Source organism: Amborella trichopoda, chromosome 3 (assembly GCF_054954075.1).
Source record: "Amborella trichopoda isolate Santa Cruz 75 chromosome 3, AtrichopodaSantaCruz75HAP2 v2.0, whole genome shotgun sequence".
NCBI classification, from domain to species: domain Eukaryota; kingdom Viridiplantae; phylum Streptophyta; class Magnoliopsida; order Amborellales; family Amborellaceae; genus Amborella; species Amborella trichopoda.
This window is the reverse complement of record NC_142338.1, coordinates 47,363,425-47,378,369: the sequence shown is the minus strand read 5'-3', so window position 1 is coordinate 47,378,369 and position 14,945 is coordinate 47,363,425. Positions and strand designations below refer to the sequence as shown.

The 14,945-nt window shown below is 36.3% G+C and overlaps 1 protein-coding gene across 1 annotated transcript; it reads right to left on the bottom strand.

Moving 5' to 3' along the window:
* Positions 1 to 3,680: 3,680 nt before the first annotated feature.
* Positions 3,681 to 12,801, bottom strand: EMB2004 (RNI-like superfamily protein). The gene is made up of 18 exons (XM_020673369.2): positions 12,489 to 12,801; positions 10,387 to 10,602; positions 9,973 to 10,031; positions 9,657 to 9,794; positions 8,272 to 8,346; positions 7,897 to 7,980; positions 7,717 to 7,778; positions 7,493 to 7,562; positions 7,082 to 7,157; positions 6,832 to 6,962; positions 5,275 to 5,334; positions 5,113 to 5,187; positions 4,928 to 5,032; positions 4,714 to 4,809; positions 4,528 to 4,608; positions 4,183 to 4,284; positions 3,956 to 4,027; positions 3,681 to 3,869 (listed from the first exon to the last, which is right to left on the bottom strand). The coding sequence occupies exons 1-17, from the start codon at positions 12,799 to 12,801 to the stop codon at positions 3,956 to 3,958; spliced, it is 1,815 nt and encodes a 604-aa protein (XP_020529028.1). The 3' UTR covers positions 3,681 to 3,869.
* Between the last annotated feature and the right edge of the window lie 2,144 nt (positions 12,802 to 14,945).

Here is a 14,945-nt window from a genome sequence, read left to right as displayed (position 1 = left end):
CTTGAGAAGTGTGGTTGTCAAAGGTGTGGAGTATAATTTTTCATATTGAGAAAGCTGCTTGTTGGATATAGTGATATACAAAATCACCCATATACGAAAATCCCATATTATGTGGGATTGAGATTAATATTTATAATTTTTTTAAAGGAAATAAAAATCCAAAAAGATTAGGACTTTGGGATATATCTCTTGGTTCTTGAGATATATGTAACATTTATGAGAAGTTTCTTATTTGATGTGGACACCTAACCTTATATATATGGGATGAAAGTGCAGAGAATTATGTGTGTCCTATTTGAGTCACCATATAAAGGTAGCTTATTCTAGAGAGAGAGGCAGGGCGTTATCAGCATCGGTAAGGCCTCCTTTAGAGAGAAGAGAGGGCCTTGTCAACATCGGTAAGGCCTCCTTTAGAGAGAAGAAAGCTTCCTGTGGAGAGAAACGCCACGGATGTGCCTCTTGTAAATTGAGAGGCTTGTTTCTTGTAGAGAAGCAGTTCCCATAAAGATTTTGGGTGGTTTCCCTCTTTAGAGAAAGGAAGTTTTGGTTGCTCTCAAGGTTCTCATCCTAGACAGTGGTTTAGTTATGAAATAGAGATGAGAGATTGACGATGGTGTCGATCAAGAGACTGGATCTAAAAGGCTTAGCTCGACTGGGTTTTGTCGAGAGTTAGAGAGATAACTCTCTGTCCTAAAATCTGTAATGTAATTTTCATTGGTATAGTAGATTTCAGTATGTCACATCCATGTAGCCCTTTTGGGGTGAATCACGTAAATCTCTTTGTCGTGGCGTGTGTATGTTTCATGCTTTATTTCTCGTATTATGGCTCGTGCTCTCTCCTGTTTTGTTTCTAGCTGGATAAGTACACTGATCTAGGTGGGATCTAACTTTGAGATTCTTGTTCCGCATCTAAGAGGGCTCTTAAATCTTAACAAGTGGTATCAAAGCGCACGGTTCAGTACAAGGCTAGTGTTTGCGCATTCAGTTGAAAAAAACCACATCACAAAGTATGCGAGCGTTTTATTTGAGGTGGAGAAACGCCACAGATGTGCCTCTGGTAAATTGAGATTCTGGTTTGTTGTAGAGAAGAAGTTCTCCTGAAGATTTTGGGTGGTTTCCCCGTTAGAGAGAGAAAGTCCCAGTTACTCTCAAGGTTCTCCTCTTGAACAGTGGTTTAGCTGTGGAATGGAGATGGTATATTCTTGGACAATGTTTTAGCTGTGGAATAGAGATGAGAGATTGACAATGGTGCCGATCGGGAGACTGGGTCTAAAAAGGTTTTCTCGACTGGGTTTTGTCGAAAGTTAGAGAGGTAACTCTGTGTCCCAAAATCTGTAATGTAACTTTTATTGGTATAATGGATTAATGTAGCCCTTCTGGGATGAACCACGTAAATCTCTGTGTTCTTGTGGTGTGTGGGTTTCATGTTTTATTTCTCGTATTATGGTTCGTTCTCTCTCCTATTTTGTTTTTAGCTGGATAAATACACGATCTTGTTGGGATCCAACTTTGGGATTCTTGTTTCCGCATCTAAGAGGGTTTTTAAATCGTAACACTGTTGTATTATGGGAGGTATGGTTAGAAAGAAATACACGGGTTTTTGAGGTGGTGATAATGAAAATGGTACAAAAACGGATACAACACACCTTATGGAATTGGTTTTATTATAAAGGATGGATTTGGAAGTGAATGTGACCAATCTTATGATGCGGAGAGTTGTAAAGACGAGACCGAAAGGGTGTTGGGAAGCTCCGGTGGTAGGAATCATTACGTTGAATTGTGATGGTAGTTTGTTGGGTATTCTGAGACCAGCTGGAATGGGGGGAATCGTGAGAAATTACTGTAGTGAGATTATTTTTTATTATGGAAGTGCATGTGGTGATAAAACTGCAAATGAAGCGGAATTGATAATAGTATTAAAGTGCTTGAATCATTAAGGAGCAGCATATCCAACAATCTTGTAACATCAAGGGGACTCTTTGAATGTTATATATTGGCGTAACCTTACCTCAAGACCTCCATAGAGAATAAGATCAAAGTGGCTGAAAATTATAGAGATTGTGCATGGTATGAATGTCACACATAGACATGTCTACAGAGAGGACAATGACGTAGCCGAGTCTTAGGCTAAAATAGGTGTTTCTTTGCAATCACTGATTGTTTCCAATGTTCTTCTTGTGTGAGTTTATTGTAATTCGCTTGTGAGCAATAAAGTTATGGAATATTGTCAAAAAAAAGACGTGAGTTTGCGATCGAGCAACTATTTCACTTTTCGAGATAATGTTTGGGTCGATATCCTGTATTAAAGGCCATGCCCTAAACAAATGCACCTCACCTGCCTACAATTTTATTTCTTCCTGGCAGTCTTTCGGTGGGAATCAAACATGGGGTGGTAACTCGGTATCAAATTTGGGATGTAGTGTTGAACCTTTCTCCATCCATTAACCCATCAAACCCAAGTCAGAACACAAAATTCTTTGGAGCCATGTCCCCTCCATTTATTAACAACTGGCAAGTGTTTGGTGCGCCCCATTGTAGATGTTCTTGCTTAGAATTCAATGTTTGGTGCGCTCCATTGTAGATGTTCTTGCTTAGAATTTATGTTAAAATTAACATTTATAATTTTTTATGATCAACACTATAATTTTTTCACCATATGCTTAACTCATTCTATATTGTTTTTATAGTTGTTTAATTTTGTCTTCTTTTTTTTTTGGCTTTTAATAAGCATAATACTACCATATAAAATCCTTGCTTTTGTAATTCGTGTTTTTAATGGGCTTAATTAACATACTAGCAAGATGAATGTGTGATGCAATCCATTATTTTTCACCCAAACAAATATCCTTCAAATTTGAGGATCACGCATTAGTTCAGGCATAATGTCAATAATACTCTCCTTTATTAGCATGTGAATTGCTAATTGAAAAGATGTTTCTTTTACCAATTAGATCAACCATTTATTTCTAATTAGATTACAAATGGTAATTAAATTAATTGTGGAAGTACTTATTATAGGTAACCCCTTAAAGTAGATGTCCTACTCTAAGGCTCTTTACAAGGCCCTACTCCAATTAAATGCCACACACACACCCTACCCTGAGCTGGCCTCATGTACTTCAAATGGACAAAAGCTATTTCTAAATTTTCTATTAATTTTTTTTGTTCTTTTTGCTCTTATTAATTACTTTTTAAATCATAGTTTGCATTAAACATCAAAGAGATATTAAGAAGGGTTCAAATAAAGACAATATTACGGATGGGAGTTTAGAGAGAAAATTAACAAAGACTTCAGATAATTTGGTGTGAAGAAAAATATTGTTACATGAATTAAAAATGTGTTCAAGGCTATGTGATTAAAGAAAACCCCAACGTGGAGTTTTGAGTTCCATTCCTACTATAGATAAGAGACCCTTTTTCCACTGAACTACCATCCAAAAAACAGTTATAGAAGCCACAGTTCTAGTTATTCCCATTCAAAGAATGAATTTTCTTGAAGGCCTGTGTCTCACTATTGAACAATGAGTTCTTGTATTTAGCATTTTACGTGAAAAGATGAGTCTGACAAACAATTCAAGATAGCTCCTCGCATAGTCAGGTTCCATTTCCTCACGCATACACATGAGTCTTGAGTCTCAATCGAGTTTAAAAACGATATGACATCCTGGTGAAGAAAAGGGTTGCAGGGAAGAGAGAGAGATTTATATCGTTGAAATACTAATGTACACGTATAATTAAACCTCCAAAACTAGCAATCTGTCAAAAATAAAGAGAGATGCCTTAGAGCTTCTCTCCAGCAATCTTACGGATATTCCTGCTCTCCAAACTCATTTGCAGTGGGTTTGTACTCAAAATAATCTCTACATAGCCTTAACAAAATGGCCAATGTAGTTTTGTAAGAATTATGAAATCCATATGGCAAATAATATTTGAAATACAACTCACAGAATCTCACCTAAAAGAAAATATCGACCTCCTTCCCATCATACATTTCAAATATATGGTCTCTTGCTTCTGTCAAGGCAACCTAAGTTACAAAATCTTTGATTAGGGGAAACTACGTGAAAAATATCTGGTTAACTATGAGGAAGCGAGAGGATTCGGTCAATTATTGTTTGTCTGAGAGAGAGAGAGATCTTATTCAACACAAATTATTCAACACAATCAGGAGAAGATTCTTACCTGCCCATATTTTGTAAGGAAGTTGCTCGAGAGGTTCAAGGATGTCACAGCTAGATCTTCGTTGGCCTTGAGTGCTTGAGCCAGAGCAAAGGCTCCCCTATCCTGCAACCATTAGGAGACTTCATTAAGGGGAAATCAATACATTATTGCATCTGCTCAGTGATGCCCACCCATTTATGGTTTCTGTGAATTGAGGGTCCAATGTGCAAGATGGGATAAACATGTGGTGCATCTTCTCTCTCTCTCTCTCTCTCTCTTTGTATGTGTAACTATGTACCATGTGCATGCGCACCAGCAAAAAGAAAACCTTCCATAGGAGATATTGATCCAAAGATGTAGCCATACCCTTATCTCATTAAACCCCAGATCAAGTGACGTCAAAGCCTCATTGACGATTTTCAGGCTACGAGCCAAACAAACTGCACCCTGTAAATCAAACCAACCAATGGCACCTTACTCTGGAGAACCAATTTTAAGAAGCACAGAAGCACAAAGTCGACACAAACAATAACCATAAATAAAGATGCATACGTCATCTCCTAATCCATTTGCTCGCAGATCCAGGGTTGATATTGTTGTATTGTATTTCAATGCTTCTGCAATATACTCGGCCCCTTTTACCCCTATCTGCAAAAGGGACACTCAAAAGACAAAAAATACCTACTGGGAAGGATACAAGGGAGCAAGAACACAGGAATACACTATACCAGATTATCCAGAACAAAAAGATAAAGGAAAGTAATACCTTACACCACCCAAGCCTGAGGGCTTCAACTTTTCCATGAAATTTGAGAACTTCAGATAGTTCCTTTGCTCCATCTGGTCCGATGGGATTGTAGCTCAGTTCCAACTGTCATGGGTGAAGGTCATTCTAAAACTAGCTCAGTATGACAGTGAGCAAAACAAAATTAGGAGTTTATAGAGACTCACTGTTGTAATAACCGAATTATCTTTTAGAACTTGTGATATACCACTAAGTCCTTTTTCATGAATGTTGTTTCCACCCTACAAAAAGAAAAGTTAGACTTTGACAAACGTTTCAATAATCCTCAAGCATGCACAAAGAGATAATTACAGTGAACAATTTCTCACCAAGTCTATAGTTGTGATCGTGCGGTTTTGCTTCAGAGCATCTGCAATTCTTTCAGCTCCCTGTTACCTTCCATGTGTAAGAAGTTAGGCAGCAAAGATCGACCTTATCTAACTAGCTATAAGTTAGAAAAAAATCTTCTTCATATTTGAGGAACAACAGGATTATAGCTTATACATGTGGCCGTTTGTCATCACATAAAAGTCACCATCTCAGTGATATATCAGAAGTAGGCAGCATGGCAAATGGAGAGGGAAACAATTCATCAAAGATAACTAATAACAAGCTTCTGAAGAAAGTGGCTATGTTCCAGTATTCATTTGTGGCGCCCAGTCCCATAACCCAATTCCACCATCGCTTTTGCATGCAACTGATAATTATTATGCATGTCAAGACTTTTTCAGTATAAATCAGGCACCCAAGCCAGGTGAGAACGAAATGAAGCAAAAAACCAGGTATACACAAGAACTAGTTGCCAAAATGCTTGTTGCATGAGAAATGGAAAGGGAAAAATAAACATAAAAGAAAACTATAGAAAGAAAGGGAAAAGATATTAAATCAAACACAATAAAACAAAAATTAAAGCAAAATCTAGAGTACTTTTGGATTCATGCATAACATAAGCAGTAAACAACAAATTAAAACCAAAATAGTGTTAGCAGATTCTTTCAGACAAATTCCCCAGTAAGCTAATTAGATTATGAATGCCCTTGGATTTGGGATCCTTGACCTTCGAGCAGCTCAGGTTAAATTTCTAGAATGTAAGCAGGGTTGAGAAACATAGAGAACGTCAAAGATAGTAACAAGAGGCATCTTCAAAATGACTTATGGGCTCAAATGTACTTTATTCCAGTTCTCTTCAATACTGAAATCTTCACATATAGCAAAACAGGGACATTATAGACTTCCCTACTTAGTTACATTCAGGAAGTACAACAAAGAGGAAATGGTCGAAGCCAGTAGTGTACCTAGGTTTACCTTGGGAATCATGGAAAATTCCACGTGCGTAAGTGAGACATTTCAACACAAAAAGGGCTTGCGAGAGATGTACAGTCAGTAGAGAATGTAGGCATGAAAATCTCACTACCGTTAAAATGCTGTTATTGGGAGTTATTCACATTTAGGAAGCTACATATAAAACCAAATCCGCTGCCAATCAACCATATCTTGGAAAGGAAATTACGGTGCAAGAGGAGTTTTCAGACTTCTGTACAAGTGGAAACTGGGGTTGGGATAAGCTGTGAAATATAAAACCAAATGAGCAGACCACATATGCATGCGCGAGCGCACACACACAATTCTATAGACTTTAAGCCACTCTTAATATAGAAGCACATGCCCAGCATAAGCATGGCGACCAAATTTACATCCAAGAGTCCCAAGAACTCCTATATTCCCTTTGTAGTGTCCTGACATTATTTCTGTATCCTTATCCTTTGATGCCTGTTCCTTGTAGGTAATTCCAATGTTAGTTTGTAAATGTCAGAATCTTGATTTGGATCTAGGTTTTTCTTCAACTTAAAAAATCAATTGAAGTTAGATAGGCCACAGAAAATTACCTCATCACCAATATCATTCATGTAAAGATTCAACCAGATTAGGCTTCTGGTTTTCTTAATAAACTCAGCCACATGGAAGGCACCTTTTGCACCAATGGAATTGTTGCCAATATCCACAGTTGTTACTTTCCCTACAAAGCAATAACCAAGTATCATAAACCCCTTAACCATCTAAGGACCATGCAACTTTGAACATGAGAATGGAAAAACTTTTCACTACCTGGATGAACTGCAGTAAGAAAAAGCTAACCTTTATGAAGCAATAGGCCTGACATCAAAGCCCGGGCACCCTCGTCACCAATAGTATTCCCATGTAAATGGAGCTCCTAGAGAAAATACAGGATTACTTCCACATAACATAGGATGATAGAATGTAAAACAAGCACGACAGACACACATGTATTGTTAAAATTGAACAAGTAAATCCATCCACCAACGTGGGCTCCAAACAGGTCAAAGCTCACAAGTGGACCCAACTCAGTCCCGATGCCCTAGTGCTTAAAAGATAAGGACAATTAGTTCTGTTTTAGGAAACATATGAGAGATTCAAGGAGACATCAAATTCTATAGTTTCTCTATTGCCGAGTCTCATACGGTGCACAAAACCATATCCTAACAGCAATAACAAGAATGATAAAATAAATAGTAAAAGAATGTATACCCTCAAAGACTTGTTGCCTTCAATCCCCTTTGCTAGAGCAGCAGCTCCAAGAGCACCGCCATAATTGCCACTATAATAGAAACGCAGAAATCATCAGAAATGTCTCCAAAGAAATCATATATAGCTCCCCAAAGAAAGAAGAATATCTCTAACATCAATGTGAAAGTACATCAAGAAAACCAGGAATTGAATAAATAGAAGAGAGAAGCATATATATAGCTCACTTTAGATGTATTGAACGAATGGCTTTATTCTCAAGCAGAGCTCCCGCCAGACTCGAAAATCCCTGCTCCACCCCCACAAATCTCAGTAAGCCATATTTCATCCTAACTATTTTCTTTTATAATTTCTCATCAAGAGATTCTCCTTCTAACTCTAGCTTGGCTTAACAAAGAACAACATACAGAATAGTCAATCTTGTTGTTGTTGAGCTCTAACACACGTAAGCTTGAATTTTTCTTAAGCATCTCTGCGATGGCCTTTGCTCCCTGCGCAGAGAAACTTCCAGTTAGCAGAAGGAAACATCAAAAATTCCAAACAAAGGCGACTTGTTGAAGACTTGAATATGTAGTTACAAAGTTCTGCTTCTAGAAAAAAAACAAAAAACATGCACATGGAGGCAGACATGGCAGCAGACCTGATGGATAAATTGAATGTTTTACTTCCTTTTAACCTATCAGGCAGGACTCATTATTGTCCCTGATAACCTTCGGTGAGACCATTTCTACATTCATATATAATTCAGTGAAGTGGTTGCTTTCAAAACATAAACAGAGTACCTCATCTCCCAGATCAGCACTATTCAGCTGCAGCTTCTGAATACCGCTGTTTTCCATCATAATCCCAGAGAGACACTGTCAACATTTTAAAGCATTAAAGTTCCTTTATACAGCACCGCAGAGATGTACAAATTAAATATCACTCACCAGAAATATCACCTCCATATATTGATTCAAGAGAAGCATATATATGCTTATTAGAAAGTAGCATGTAAATCATGGTAAGATCACCAAATGGCATGAGTTACGAGTGAGTAAAACTGTACACGAAATCCTTGAAGATATAAGGCTCACCATTTGATCATAAAGAGAAATATTACTAAATAAAAAACGTAAATATGTATATTATTTGGTTGCCATTCTGCCAACAGGTACATTGTCCTTCAGTTTTGTATAAAGATATCAGAGAAACATATGGAAAGAGGTCTCCAGCAGAATTAGGGAAATAAAAAAAGACCTAGGAATAAAAGAAGCCATAATGGTAATACCCGAAGCATATTGTATAGCTCATGAGCTTTGAGAATTAATACATTTCCATTCCTCAAAGGTAATTAACTTCCCTGCTACAAATCTTAGCACAAGCACGAGGTCTTTTTTTCATGGATGTGTGTCCTAAGAATTGAAATATCAGAGTATAGCTGGAATGCCTAAGTCTGGAAAGTTCCTTTCCATCTAAGAAATCATATGTAATCTATATAAGCCCAAAGCCTTGCTTCTAGACCTAGGCACATATTTATCAGGTATAGTTCTAGATACCTGCTTATCAGCTATAGTTCTAAAGCATAAATAGATATCTTGCAATTTTCGTTGTTTAAAAAAAAAGAAGTTATTACCCAGATGTACGATAGGTGCAATGGTTTTAGTGCAAATACATATGCACATATGTCACAAAGTGTATAACGCCTATTGTCCGGCGGGGAACTTCCTTGGCAGTGGCGCATCAAACCACTTGGGGCCACATAATACATTTAATGGTTATGAGTTGTGACTACAAGTATGTAGAGGAGGAGCAGATTCCTGAAGCTTCACAGTAATCACAGTTTGTTTCTTCAATTTTTGATCATCAAGAAGTAAAAACAGTTAGCTACAAGGTTATTCTGGATGTTTCCCAACTACCTAAATCCAGAGTTCGAATCCTTATTATTGACCTTTTTTTCCGTGTCTATTTTTGTAAGTTAGAGCGTGCAAGTGGTTTTAAGTCAAGCATGGTCTGAAATATCTGAAAGATACCAGAACATGCATCTTCCCAGCAGTAAAAATTCGTTTAAAACTGCAAACTGCACACATGAACAGCAAGTTTGCAAAATCCATTGTTCAAGAAATTCCATAGTAAGATATCAAATCCTATTAAATCCACAGAGAATATTAAGAAATTAATTAAAAACCTTAGCTCCTTCGTCACCAATATCATTTCCTGAAAGATTGAGTGTCTTCAGTACAACATTGTTTTGAAGAACGCCATCAAAGGCTTTTAATCCATCTGCAGTTATTCCATTTGCAGAAAAGTCCACCTCTTCAGCATTCTGGAAATTATAAATAACATATATTCATATACCATCCACAATTTCCAAAGTACGTTGATACAATGGGATTCTTATTTCCATATAGAGGTTATGATCCTTATTTTTCAAAGAAAGGGAATATTAAAACTTGGAACTCATACTGTATTGCAGATGAATTAGTAAAGTAAGCTCCACTGGCCTGATTAAAGCCTAAGCTTTCAGCAAGAAAGAAGAGTCCCTCATCCCCAAAGTTGCGACCTATGAAAAACTGAAATCAATTAGCACATTTCTTCCAGAATCAGGAATCAAAAGGCTGATAGGTTTGATCTCTCAAGCAAAGACATGGAGTCAGGCATGTCTACAAAATGCTCTTAAGCCTGTGATGCCTAATACATACAAGTGTGACCTTGATTACCAGATTTTCTAGGTCTAAACCTTATAAAAAGTAATTTATCAGCCAGCCAGTTTTGTTTATGAAAGATATTGGAGAATCACTTATATCAAGCCAAAATCCAGCCAACCAGTTCTGTATGAAGCACACGAGAATAAGTAGAAAAGGACCAACATAATCATTCATTTCTTAAATTGCATGAACATGGAGATAACATGATACCTGACATGTCAACACTACTAAACATCCTCAGCTCTTTGGCAAATTCATTGAGCTTTGCTCTTGATTGCCTTTCAACCCTGGAGCTAACACCGGGTGACAAATTTGAACCAGGGCCAAAAGACCATCTCAATCCTGATGAAGATGCTTTATTTTCAATATTTGAAGGCTTTCCAGATTTGGAAGACACAAGTAGTTTTTCAGCCACCTTCCAAACAACTGTCAGCTGAAAAAAGCAAATTAGAATACTAAACCCCTCTTATAATCAGTAATTGTCAAAAGGGAGATGCATTAAATAGAAATTAGAAGGAAGATACAAAATAAATTGAACGTAAACCCTTGATTAAAAATCATTAAAAATGAAAGAAATCCAAGTTATTGGCAGCATCGATTGATATGGTCCATTATATAAAAGAAACGAATGGCTAGCATATTTATCTAACCCAAAAAAATAAGCAAGAGATATGGAGATCAGACATACAAATTAACTTAAAATGTGGAAATGGTTAGAATATTGGTACATAATATTCTCCTCCAAACTTTTGTATGTGACAAGGAATTCAATCTAAGTGGTCACTTGGTCCATCCCCATCTTCTATATTTGCGGATACCATTCAATGTGCACTATCCTTGTGCAAAGTATAGCAATGTTCCCCGCACTTATGACAAGCGTTGCACACTCTGAACCATACGATTTGCACTACATTCTTCAAAACACATGCGCACAAAGTCCTACATAAGTGCACCTAGTATCCAGGCTTGTATACTTGCACACCGTGCATAACACAAGCAGCCACTAAATGCGCACTATTCATGCGTAAAGTGTAGCGATGTTGCCCGCACTTATGATGAGCGTTGTACACTTATGTACCTTACGATTGCACTACATTCCCCAAAACACACGCAGACGAAGTACTACATAAGTGCACCTGTTACTCAGTCTTAGTCTTATGTACTTGCGCACCGTGCACAACACAAGCCACTCAATGCACACTATTCATGCGCAAAGTATAGTGATGTTGCGCGCACTTATGACAAGCGTTGCACACTTATGTACCATACGATTTGCACATCGTGACTTACGACCGATGACAAGAGACCATGAAGTCGTTTTGATTTGTGACAAAACTCTATGATACGTATACTCCCATGGCCCATATATGCCTCTTCACACGATACTGGAGGAGTTTTGATGAGATGCAATATGTCTCTTTGAATCCGTCGGCAGCCAAGGATAAAAGTGCTTGACAGATGAAGCACAAAGAAAACCTCACCATATGATATCACGATGAGGTATATCCTTACAAATATATTTCATGAGGCCTCATATCCCTCTAAGTCCAAGAATTATATATGAATTGGGCATCATTCGGAGTTGGCTTAACCCCAGCATCCGTATCTATTGGCAGTCATGGTACGCCTTAATCGACACCCCAAACTTGATGTTTAGGAATTGAGCCGAGGCATTCAAGATTTATATTTGAGGCATTATATCCCTCATTCTGAAGTTTCACAATATTCGGAGATGGTTTAATCCCTAATCCGCATCCCGTTAAAAGCCTTATATGTTGTCTGACCATACACTGTTTAGCGTTGGTCCAAGCCGCAAGACCTCAAACTGCATAGCATCAGTCCAAGCCGCAAGACCCTAAAAATGCATGACATTGGTTCAAGTTATATGACCCTAAACTATAGCACATGTCCCTGTAGCATGACGAAAAACCGCAATGACATGACCTTAAACTGCACTATTCTACGGTCCCCAACCTCTGAATAACAGTTTGATAAACAAAATTAGATAATATATTTTTTCCGTGTTATTAGCTAATTCCAAGATCACCACTACCAAGCAATTGGAAATTTGTTTACTTATGTCCAACCGTAATTGCAGAAACCTTTACCTTCAGAAATATACAATAATAAATAACTAAATTTAAAAATGAAAGCACCCAAATTCAATCCAGAATATCGAAAGCAAATATATAAAAATAGAAATAACATACCAAAAAGTAACAACCACTGTAATAGAAATAAATTCCATGGTGTTTTTATATACAATTGAACAAAGAAATGTATAAGAATAGAAAAATTGTTAAATAACATACCGAAAGTAACAGCCAGAATTAGCCCTGCTCCCCCAAAGAGAGAGACATACTGATCAATATTAGAAGATGGTTGCGAATTACGACTAACACCCTGAGATGACCGGTAGACCTTGCTCTCTCTGGTTCTACGACTTGGACTGCCACTGTAATTTGCCAAGACACCACGAGACAGCCATTTCGAACCTGATCGTAAACTGTGAGAACTTGAACTAAACCGAAAAAACCGCAGTTTTTGCCCCAAAAAGGGACTTTTATGGGTCCTCCCTTGCGGCTTCAATGGTAAAGACACACTATGAAGAGATTGAACACTCATTGATGAGAGATTTCTGAAAAAAAAAACTAATGTAAACACAAAATCAGTAGAATAAAAGGGAACGCACCAGAGAAAAGACAGAAAAATCTTATTGAGATAAAATACGCAGAACTCAATAAAAAATAGAGCAAATGCAGATAAAAAAGGATAAATTGAGATAGAAATCGAAGTATAATGGCATACGGGGAGTTTGGAGTTGGGGTTTCAAAAAATTCGTGGTTCTTTAGGGTTTAGGTTTTTTTTTTCCTTTTGATGGTCTCTCTAATGGCTTCCTTCTGCCGTCATCCGTGTGTGTTCCAGGTGAAGATAAGCGAGGAAGCGAAAGAGAGAAGGTTTTCCACACTTACATAAACTATTTTAATACCCCTAAGAGAAGAGAAAAAACCGCAGAGAGAAGTGAACTTTGTTTTGTTCGTAAGGATCATGAAAATTGTTTCGAATTACGAGACCATTTATCGTACAAAGTGGTCACAATTAATTTTGTGAAATTAGATGGTTGCATTTATTCTATTGATCAATATCAAACTTCAAAATTTTTTTCGAACTTTGTGATACACCTAAGCTATCAGATCTTACATCAGGTGGTTGTACATAATTGTGACCACCTTTTATAAAAGATAAATGGTCTCATTATATATAATGAGACCATTTACCTTTGGTACATGGACGTCACAATTACTTACAACCATCTGATGTTAAATCTGATAATATGGATGCGTCACAAAATTCGAAAAAATTACTTTTGAACTATAAGTCAGATCAATGAAATAAATGTAGACACCCAATTTCACATCCAATGATCAAGATCAATTGTGACCACCTTGTATCAAAGATAAATTGTCTCATTATATGCTTTCCTTTATTTATAATACATTTAATATATATTTGTATTATATAATATATTTTTTTAATATAATATATTTATATAACATATATTTTATTATAAGAAGAAGTTTATATAAAGTCGAGGCTCTAAACAGTCAAATTAGAGCCCACCTCAAAAAATTTATTATAAGAAATTGTTTTGATGCCCAAATATCATCAAATCGATCATCTCGACAACAAGATGCATGGAAATGAGAAAAAAAAAATGGACTTCAAGTTTTGGAAATAGTGCATCTTGTAATACATTTTTTTACTATTAATTTTTTATGATTTTCAAGTTTTCATAGATTTGCTCGATCTACACTATTTTTGAAGCTTTAAATTTTATAATTAGAAATGAAAATATATTTTAAAGCTATCACAAAGATTTTTAGTATTGAAATTGCATTTCTCGACACTATTTGGAGGTGAGCTTTACTTTGATTGTTTAGAACCTCGGTTCTATACAAACCGCACCTTTTATTATATGATATATAACATTTTTATTTATGTAATAGATATTTATAATATTATAAAAAATATAAAAATATATTAATGAAACCCCAAAATTTTCATGTCAAATGTATTTATAAATAAAAATTTTAAAAAAAGCGCTGTTTGAAATTTCAATTTGATAATGATCAAATCAATTGAGATGAAAAGCCAACAATGATGGACACATGCCGGCATAATTGATCAATAACTATAATTCCACAAGACCAATTTGATTAAAAAGTTGAGCTTAAATACAAAAGATTCAAAAAAAAATTTAAAGTAATTATTTTGTTAAATAATTAAAAAATTTAAAAAATCTAACCGACTCCAATTAATTAGAAAAAGCTTTGATTGTAATGATGACGAGTGAAAAGTTCAAAAACCTCATCCATAGGCAGAACGTCAGCCTCACCATTTCTCTCCTTATTTGACTGAATGAATTGCTCGTGTGCTCTTTAATTTTTAGGAGGCCTTATTAACTCTTTTTAGAAAGCTAGTTTTAGGCTTTCTCATAAGCTAACCATAATTTTACATATACTAGAATTCACATGACCAGGAGGTATATCCAGAACTTTTGTATCCAAGGACCCAAACTACCCATTAAAGTTACATAACTCCTTTCCAACCATAGGTATGTTTCATGGCTAGAAGTCCTAACAACTTCAATTTACTACAGCACTTCATTGTTGATAACAAGACTACACTTGTAATTCTCAAAGACAGACAATCATACATTTTTCATATATTGTTAATAATCAAGACCTTGGTCATGCTTGAATTTGTTT